This window comes from Furipterus horrens, unplaced genomic scaffold (assembly GCF_987537825.1).
Source record: "Furipterus horrens unplaced genomic scaffold, mFurHor1.1.pri manual_scaffold_8, whole genome shotgun sequence".
Lineage (NCBI taxonomy): Eukaryota > Metazoa > Chordata > Mammalia > Chiroptera > Furipteridae > Furipterus > Furipterus horrens.
In genome coordinates, this window is record NW_028327178.1 from 56,920,001 (window position 1) to 56,930,001 (window position 10,001).

The window sequence follows — 10,001 nt, forward strand, 5'->3', positions numbered from 1 at the left end:
CTGCATCCAGAACCACACTCACTAGCTGTCCCTGCAGGTGTTCTGGGCCTCCACTTCCCTCTCTGTAAAATGCAGATTTGTGCCTATATTTTCTAAGGCTATCGTGAGGACTCAGTGAGCTAATGCTTATGACATGTACAGAACAAAGCAGAGACCAACATAAGACCAACTATAGCTGCCACTGAGAGAAAAGCACTGGAGACAGAGGGCACAGAGAGGGCCGAGGCCCAAGTGGGAGCCTGCCCTGCAAAGGGGAGGTCAGCAGGCAGATTATGCAGGCCTGTGGGCCAGAATGAGAAGTTTGGATAGAAGCTTAAGTGTACCAAAGTGGACATAAAAGCCAGAGTAGCCTCATGAGGTAATGAGTTCCCCACAGCAGGAAGTATGCAAGCAAGGTTACCTCATGGAGGGGATTTCAGTTCTGAGAACCTTAGAATAGTGTCCAGCATACAGTTAGCGGTCAATAAACACGACAACTCATCATCATCATCATCGTTATTTCTCCTGTCCTGCCCAAGCGAAGCTGCCTCAAAACCAGGTCTATTCTCCCGCCTGACTGCTACAAGGGCTCTCTCCAACTTGGATCCTTGGTTTAAGGCTGTAACCACATATAAAGGACATGCATGTCTTGTGTACATCCCCAGGACACCAGAATCACTGCAGGCCAACTGGTGACTCCCACATCCTCAGAGAAACAGCCCTCCCAAGAGGTAGGCACCCTAGGCTCCCAGTGCCTCTGCCATATGTGAATCCACCAAGGCCAGATCCCACTCTGAGGGGCCTTGGGAGAAGCTGAGGATGCCCCTTGGAGCCCTAGGAGTGGCTGGAGGCAGGGATGGCTGCAGGGTCAACTCCACAGTGACCTTACCATGCCAGACACCCATCATGCCTTTCTCTGTTAAGTGAATCCCGAGCAAGAAGACCAATGTCAAGGCTTAGACAGAGCTGAATTCCCTCCATAACTCCCACTCTTGTTTACACACCATGGGGAACTTACTACTCCTTAAGGGTACCATGTCAGGGGCTGAGATCTGCTTCTCTTAAGATGCTGAGAGTCCTGTCTTCTTTCTGAGGCAGCCTGGAAGAAGGCAGATCCCCTCTTCCTGGGGGAGTGGGCCAATTGGGCAGCCTTGACCAAAGACCAGACCCTTCCTCTCTGTGGCCCCACCTAGCCCTATCCCAACTGGAGGGGCCACTTGCCAACAGTCAGCAGAAGCCTGGGGACACTTCCCAGGAAGATAAGCCCATCATGAGAGTCAGATCAGTGCTCTGCCAAGCCCACTGCCCAACCTCTCTCCAGCCCTGCTTCCCACTAAGAGAATGCATCCAAGAGTAGTCCTTGTAGGGGGGAGGGAGTGAAGGAGGGTAAGTAGGGGAAGGGTTTAGTAAAGGATCTAGTATAAATAACCCATGGACATGGACAACGGGGTGGGGATTTACTGTGGGAAAAGGGGTGGGCTGGGTGGGGGGTAGCAATGAGGGAAAAAGTGGGAAAATTGTAATAGAAAAACAATTTTAAAAATTAAAAAAAAAAAAAAAAAGAGTAGTCCCTGAAAGCCTGGGATTGCCTCAGAGATGGGGTACCTTCTGCATGAAGGCCAGGCAGAAAATCTTCCCTTCTCAGACTCTGACCTTGTATGAAAGTGACAATACCACCGATGAGAAGGGGTTGCTGCTGAGCACCCTTGCACCTGAGGTAGTGAGTAGGCCCTCCACTTTACAGATGAGGAAACTGAGGCTTAGGTAGGGGCACCACCCCAAGGGCACAAGCAAGCTGGAGACTAACCAGGGCTGGGGCATCTAATCACTGCCACCAGCAGCCACTCACCCAAAGTGTCTCAATGCCTTTCCCTTCTGCAATAGAGTACCCGCTTCTAAAGCCCCTGTCTCTGGCCCACACCAGTCTGGCCTCATCCCTGCCCCAAGCTCTGACCACTCAACACTACACACATGCTACCACATCAGGCTAGCTGCCCTGCAAATGCACCTGTTACCTGAGGTCTGTGGCACAAGGCTCAGAGAGGCATGCAACACCAGCACTGACACACAGAGCTGTGGGGGTAGAGCACAGGCTCTCACAAAAGCCCTGTGGGTCTGTCTGCTTATTGGCACCTTTGGGCCACTGGGGGTGAGGAGTGCCTGCACTCAGGAAGAGCCTCCATAACCCAAGATGCTGTTGGGACATGTCCCTTTCCTGGTCAGCTCTGCGCTCCCATGTAAAGGGGCTGCCAGCATCACATCAAACATTCCAGTCACAACTCCTGCCCTGGGCTAGCCAGGACTCCATGAGTGGCACCTCCCACCCTGAGACGAACTCTCACAAGCTCTCAGACAAGAGTCTGGTCAAAAAAACAAAAGCTGCAAACTGTTTCCTGTGAGCCACACCAACATGGATGCACACACATAGAAAAGGTACACAGATACATATGGTCATGCAGCACACAGAGACACACATGAGAAAAGCCAAGATGCATATACATGTCCACTTGTGAGATCTGGTTCTACACAAAGATGAGCAGGCCATGTCACTCTTTCACTCACACATGTAGCATCAGCCACAGCAGTAAAGCTCAGAAATGTGCCAATAGCACAGCCACCTTCCCAGGTAGGCCAGATTCCAGGGGGGTGGGCATCTTAAACTGGAGAAAGCCCAGCTGTGGTGCCCCTAAGCATTCAAGCTCTTGGCTGAACTCCTGGCTGCCTGCTTTTCAGGGAAAGGTACACATGTCCTCCCAAAGAAGGTGAGTGGCACCTAGGGCCCAGGAGAGGGAGATTCATAGGGGTCCCATCTGGCCATGCTGCCTGAGTGCTGGATAACCCTGAAAAGAGCCCTGTCCTTTGAGGGTTGGTTTCTCCCCTTGTGCCACACACTGTAGAGCCTGGAAATAGTCTTCTACTTTGGGTCAGCAAACCCAGTTGGGTCCTCCCTTGTTGTTGGCCTTTGTGGCTTCTCCACCACATCTCTAGGTCCCCTGCAGGAGCAAGGACTGAGCCCAGCCTATGTGCCCAGGGATGGCTACAAGCAAAGCTCGTCCCTCTAGTTGGGGAACAGCATTTTCAGGATGTGACTACTCTGATAACAACCCCTTGGGTTCAAATCCCATTTACGAAGCTGTGCGACCTTGGGCAAGTTATGTAGCTGATCTGAGCCTCGGTTTGCTGAGCAGTAAGATGGGAATAAAGGTGGTACTTACCCTTCAGATCACTGCAAGGCAGAAGGAGCCATGCACACACAGTTGAAGCCCCTGTGGCACATAGCCCATGCCTCATCACTCTCAACAGTCCTTGTTATGACTTTAAGAGCCCTTCTGCCCCGGCTCAGCCTCCTCACTCTCAGTGCAAACCCCAGCAACCTTACCTGGACACCAGTTGTTTTCTGGCTTTATTGATCAGGAGGGATAAGGAAACCTCTGAGCAGCCATACTAGCTCCTGGCTCTGTCCCCTGCCCACCCCTAGCCCCCTCCTAATCAGTATTGTCTAATGGTGAGGAACTCAGCCTTGGCTGCACACCCAAAGGAACGGAGATAAGGGGCAGTGTTTACCTCCCAGCCTGTCACCCAATATACTGACCTCCAGCCGCAGCCTGGCCAGGTGCAGGCAAAGGGCTTCTCACCGGTGTGCCTTCGCAGGTGCGCCTTGAGGTGGCTGCTTTTGGTGTACATCTTGCTGCAGCCAGGGAAAGTACATTTGTGCATTTTGATGAGTTCTGCCGCCGGGTTCTTGGGAAACTTCTGGCCCATGAGGAGGCCAGTGGGGCCAGGCCCCAGGGGTCCCGACCCAATGGGCTTGGCAGCAATGGGCACAGGGGCAATACGCACAAACTTGGAGGACATGTTCAAGTTCGAGGAGGGCACCACCTGGGGCAGGAGTGCAAAGGTCTGCCCCTGGATGTTGACAAGGAGCTGGGCTACCTTGACGCTCTCCAGGGCCTGCCCAGGGGAAGAGGGCTCTGTGCCTGATTCCTGTTTCACCTGCATAGGCTGAATCTGCAGCAGCAAGGGGACTGGGCCATCGGGTGCAGGCCCCCCGCCTGGGCCCTGAGTGTCACCCGCACTGGCACCACCTGGTTGGGGAGCACAGTGTTCTCTCCCACCAGATGCAGGATGGAGGTGGCTCCTATGTGGCCCAGCTGAGAGCTGACTGCAGGCCTCCGAGTCCTTGTTGCTCTCTGGAGCCTCCTTGACACCCAGCTCCATGTTCTCCTCCAGAAACTCTTCGATCTCTTCTAGGGTTGGCTGGAAGGGCCTTGGGACATCATCGGGGTCACCAGCAGAAAACTCTGGGAAACAGAAATGCTCCCCCTTCACAGGTACAGGTGCTCTTCGCCAGGCCTCCCAGGCCACAGGACCACCGCTCGCCCCAATGCCACCATTGCCACCACTGCCCAGTGTAGCCTGGGATAGTAGAAAGTCCAAGATATTGTCCTGGCCTTCAGTGCCTGGGCCACTGCTGTAGCAGGAGCAGAGGGTTTGCGAGTCAGGGCTGGCGCAGGAACAGAGGCTAGAGGCGTCACTGTCGTCTTCTGAGAGGGGTGAGGGCAGCATGTGGTATGCCCGCCCACCTACCAACCTGTCTCCCAGATAACCAACTGGGCACTTTGGTGACGAGAAGTTCTCGTCCACTGGAAGCAAGTGGTCCACCATGCTGGCCTGGCCGTGCCACTGGTGACTGTGGAGAACAACAAATGGCCAATCAAGACAGCACACTCACTTGCCACCTTGTAGGCCTGTGCCCCCCACCACCATCACCAACCACCTGCCCACCATCTCCCATTGCCAAATACCTGGATCCTGCCTCCATCCATATCCTGGGATAACTCTGTCTACAAGAATGTTTTCTGAAATTGCACCACCTGTTTGCAAGAGTGCTCTCCAATTGCACAACCTAAGGCACTTTTGCTTTCAAACAGATTTTCCAGAACAGTTCTGAGAAAGGACATGTGTGTGTGTGTGTGTGTGTGTGAATGATTGCATATGAATGTGTGTGAGCAAGAAAGTGGGTATATGAGGGGGCTCTCTGCACCTCAGAACAGCCAAGTTTGGGAAACCCTGTCCAGTTAATCAGAGTTGCTGCATTTCTGAGGACATCTGACCTCAGCTTCATTCCTGTTGAGTCACTGGAGGGGGAAGAAGAATGGCCATTTGCCCTTTGACCCTTGTGTTGTTGGGGCTTGGGTAGGGTTGCCAGATTGAGCAACTAAAAATACAAGCTCCCTAGTTAAATTTGAATTTCAGATTTAAAAAAATGAACAACTTTGAATTTTAATGTAAGTATATCACAAATATTGGATGGGATTTAATTAAAATATTATATCTGAAACGCAAATTTAATTGGACAATCTGTATTTTAATTAGGCAAGTCTAGTTTGTGGCAAAAAATTAAATACCCATTGTGCCAGCCCTTGCTGGTCCTGTTTCCTCATCTGAAGCAAGCGGCTGGCTCATCCACCCTATAGCTCTCGGACCCCTCTGAGCTTGGCTGCCTCCTCTATGAAAGGAAAGAGGAAGGACAGGCCTGAAAAATCAGACATTTTACTGAGGCTCTACCACAGGGAGGACAGGGCCCTACCCTCTAGGAGAACTCATGGAAGCAGAAGTGAACCCAAAGCAACTGGGACAGATCTTACCTCATGTGGCTTCACAACCACCTAGTGGGCTTGTGGAGAAGACCCCCTTGGCCTGCACCCATGGAGCACTCACAACCTTGGAAATACCCAGCTAAGTCCTGTCTCCCAACTAGACCATGCTCTCCATGATGGCAGGCTGAGCCGTAGGATATCCACTGGGTCCCCAGTTCCCAGTGTGGCAGCTGGTGCCCAGGAGGAGCTCAGAGAATGTCAACAGAGAGGAGAGGGGAACTGTGTCCTCTGAAGGCAATGCTAGGTCCGGTGTCCAAGGAGAGTCAACAGTGTCAGTCTGTGACAGGGCCACCTCTCAGGACCTTTGTCCCCACCCAGTGACCACAACTAGGTGTTTATTAAGGTTGGGGATATTCTGCACCTGAAGCCAGAGATTCCATGCTGCCTGGAATAGCCTCTGCACCCACTCCCATGCTCTGTCTCCAGGACCACAACTGGAACTGCCCAATATGCTAGAGCCCCAGCCCTGGGCGGATAGCTTCCAAGGCCATTCATCATCAGCTGTGACCTTGGGCAAGTCCTGGCTCTCCCCAAATATCAGTTTCCTCATTTGTTCCATGCCCCCAATAACCACAGGACTTTTGACCTCAGTTCCCTTCATCTGGGAAGCTTCACAGAGCTCCAGGGAACAAGGCAAGGTGAATGTCCTTGGCAAGTGTGTACTCCTGGGCAGTTTTGCCAGGACATTTGGCTTTTGGTTGAAATACTCAGCTAAAAACTTAAAACTAGGTGTTTTAAAATACATACTATTCACCAAATCAGGTACTAAAATGGAATAAAGCAGCAAATAATGTAAAGGGCAATGAGGCTAGGCAGAACCTATACCTGGCCCTAGACTTCCCTCACCTGTCACCAACCCTCTGAGCAGGGGGCTCTGCTTCTACCTCTGTAAAGTATCAGCTGGACAGATGATCTTGGGCAGGTGGCACAACATCTCTGTGTCTGTCTTGATCTACTGGGGATGCTGCCAACACTGCCTAGTTCCCAGGTTGTTTTGAGTCCAATGACCTAATATATGCTGAGCAGTTACTATAGGGGTGGCATGCACACAGGGCTGGTCAGGACCAGTCATTAGGATTAGCCTCCAAATGGGGGGACATATGGTCTTTCTGCCCCTCTGCTGTGATGTTAAGGAGTCCAGGGGACTCCAACCTTCCAGGAGCCCAAGATGAGGCCATGACTGGTAGGAAAGGGCAGATCAGACCATATTCCTGCCTACTTAAAACTCCCCTGAAATGTGATCACCAACTTAATATTCTATAATATCAAGGAATTACCATTAATATTTTCAAGTGTGATGATGATATTGTAGTTTGTACATTCTTTTTAAAGGAGGTCTTTCTTTTCCAGATATAAACTGAGATATTCACAGATAAAATGAAACAAAAAGAAAAAGTGAGGGTAATAAGTAAGTACAGTAGGGTGTGGTGGAAGGAAACCTCCAATAGTTTCCCAAGGAAATGTGACTCAGCCTCCTCCCAGCACTCAGCACCCGGGCCCTGCTCATCTCTCCCATATCTCACCTCTACCTGCTCCACTCCAAACCAGCTGTGCACCAAGCTCCGTAGTCTCATGGGCCTCTCAGGCCACTACCCTGGCCGCCCCCTCTCTGTGGATTCCCAGCACCCCAAGTGAGAGCACCTTACTTATTTCCATCTCAGTTCAGAAGTCACTCCTGGTGGGGTACACTCCTGACCATTCACTATTACATCATCTCACATTATAGTCTTCCTAGCAGTTGCCACAGTGAGAAACTATCTTAGCTATGTGTTTGTGTACTTTATTTTTTGTCTACCTCCCCACCAGAATATAAGCTGCTCTGACAGTGCAATCCATCTCTATATCCCAGAGTCTAAAACAGGACCTTACAAACCTTACTGATTGAGTGAGTGAAAGGCGCTGCTGTGGGGAGACAGGAAGTGGGGAAGGGGGGTTCTGGGGGGTAGAAATAGACCTGTTGTAGAACCAACAGGGTCAAGATGCAGGGTCCTAAACGAAGGGCTGAGCAGCCTGGGCTGGACGCTGAGGCATTTAGAGACTAGAAGGGACTCTGGAAGTGATCTGGGCAATGCTGTTTGAGAGAGGGCACACAGGGGTGGAGCTCCAGCCTCTAAAACACAGCAGCATGTGGCACGGCCAGGAGGGCCAGGGGCGCAGGCTGCGTGCAGGGGGGAGGGGACGCACTGTTCCCTACACCATCCAGGCAGGCAACTCGGACTCCGGCCCCCCACCCCCACCCCACCCTTGCTCCGCCAGGCCTGCTGTTTATCCTCCCGGGGACACAGTGGCTGCAGGAACAACATGTAATTGATAACAAGTCCAGCGCTGGCCAAGGGCTTGCCATTGGGTCAGCGTGCAAATCACGGGGGTGGCAGGAGGGGGCCACCCTTCAAAATAAGAGTCTCTGCTGCCCGCGCAGCCAGCAGGACCAAAACTCTACAAGCCCCCCCTCCTCTCACCTGTAGGGTCGCCCCACCTGCCACCCCATCCTCAGAGGGGGGGGTTAGATGATTTGAGGGTTTTGGGTATTTGGTAATTTTGTCATCCCCCCACCCCGGGACTGGACAAGAAAACAGTCCTTCTTTGCGCGGGAGTGTTGGCGGGGGGGCTGGGGGGTGGGGCGGGCAAGGGTTCCTTAGAGAATACAACAGTGGGGAGGGAACAGGGAACAGGACCCAGGGCGGGTGGGGTTGGCCTCCTCTCTGCCCCTGCCACCGCCATTCCTCGGCCATTGCTCTGCAAATGTTCAGTCCAACTGGCCATAAGAGTGAGTGGGAAGTCGGAGTTAAGAGATGTGTGAACAGTGTGAGTGTACGAGGTGGGGTGTGAGTTCGCGTCGTGTGACTGTGCGTGTGCGGGCGGGTGCACGGCAGCCGGTGAGCCTGTGTGGGAGTGTGTCTGCGACGTACTCGCGCATGGAGACAGCATGGGTACCCGCGCACGCACGTGTGTGTGTGTGTGTGTGTGAGCGTGTGTGGGAAAGGAAGGGGTTGGGGAGCCCGCTCAGACCCCTGGTAGAACCTCAGAGCACTGCCCTCTGGGCGCCAGGTCCTCGGCCCGCGCCCCCACTCCAGCAGGCCGCGGCTGCTGACCGACAGTAACCCTTCCGCCACAGGCCCCTCCGTCCCCCGCCTCCCCGGCCTGGGCAGGCCAGTTACGTCCGCCTCCCCGGTCCTCCCGCCAGGCCCGGCCGAGTGCCCGCCATATGGAAGGGCAGGCCTGCAAGGCGAGCGCAGGCACTGGGAGCCAGGCCCCGAGGCGGGGGCCCGGAACTGCGCCGGCAAACTGCCAGTGGGCGACTGGAGGGTCACTCTCCCCCGGGACGGTCCGACCCCCACGGCCCGCGCGAGGGTCAGCCCGCTCCTCCGACATTTCCTCGGACGCTCTCGTGAAGCCTGGGACAAGGGCAAGGGCGCCCGGCCACACTCCTAGAAGCCGGCCAGGGCCCACCCCCTCCGCGTCCCCGCCAGCCCCCTGAATGGCCTGGGGCCAAGTCCAAGCGGCCCTCCGGCCTCCGCGCGCCTCTCCCACCTGAACTTGGCTCACGCCCGGCGGGTGGCCAGGCCCCGGCAGTCCTGAGGCCCAGAGGGCTGGGCTGAGGGCAGCGGTCTGGCTCCGGGTCCGGCGGCGGCCGCCGGCCGAGCCGCGGATCCGGCTCTCACTCACTAGCCCGCTGACCCGCGAGTGGCTGCGGCGGACCACTAGCCAGCAGCAGCTCGCTGGGAGCTCACTCCCCTCGGCTCACGTGACACCGCGGGAGCGAAGAAGGCTCGCAGGAGGCTCGGCCTCGGGCACGCGCGCCATTGGCCCGCGTCGCGCGTCACGCGCCCGGGCCCCGCCTCTGGGCCCACCCCTGGGTACTTGGGGCTGTGCTCGGCCCGCGCGCTCTGAGTTCCCGAGCCACTCACCCCGCGCGCTCCCCAGCTGGCTTCCCGGACCCTGGTACCCGTCCCCCCTGCCACATCCCGACTCCCCACCCGTAGCCGTGGACTCTCAGAGTCCGCGGGCGTCAGCTTCTAAAGCTCAATCCCCGAGAGAGAACGGGAGACAGGCCTTGGGACCTGCGAAATCCTGTTACCCAGGAGGTGCAGTCAGTACCCACGAGGTTGGGCGCCCGGAGCGGGGTACTGGGGGAGGAGGCAACCCTGAGCCCTGGCTAGGTCTGCCCTCCACCCCACACCCACCAACAGCCCAGTACGTGCCGCGGAGTCTCCCCGTTGAGTGCCAGATAAAGTAGGGCACTTGCCTTTGGGGAGCGTATTGTTGGAGAAATACGGTACAGGCTTCCGCTAAGGAATCACAGTTACCCCGGGAAAGTGAGCGCACACTGTGCTGCCAGTGGAGCGGTCTGAGAAATTTGAG

The 10,001-nt window shown here is 55.0% G+C and overlaps 1 protein-coding gene across 2 annotated transcripts in view; it reads right to left on the minus strand.

The window, feature by feature from the left end:
* Nucleotides 1-9,377, minus strand: part of KLF15 (KLF transcription factor 15) — a 14,992-nt gene extending 5,615 nt beyond the window's left edge. The window contains exons 1-2 of one of the 2 annotated variants that reach the window (XM_090285881.1): nucleotides 9,171-9,377; nucleotides 3,572-4,669 (exon numbers count right to left, since the gene is read on the minus strand). In XM_090285881.1, coding sequence (XP_090142007.1) covers nucleotides 3,572-4,644 — 1,073 coding nt within the window. In that variant the 5' untranslated portion in view covers nucleotides 4,645-4,669; nucleotides 9,171-9,377. Of the gene's footprint in view, nucleotides 1-3,571; nucleotides 4,670-5,627; nucleotides 5,893-9,170 lie in introns of those variants that run through there. The other variant, XM_090285880.1, reaches the window with a different exon arrangement.
* Nucleotides 9,378-10,001: the final 624 nt, after the last annotated feature.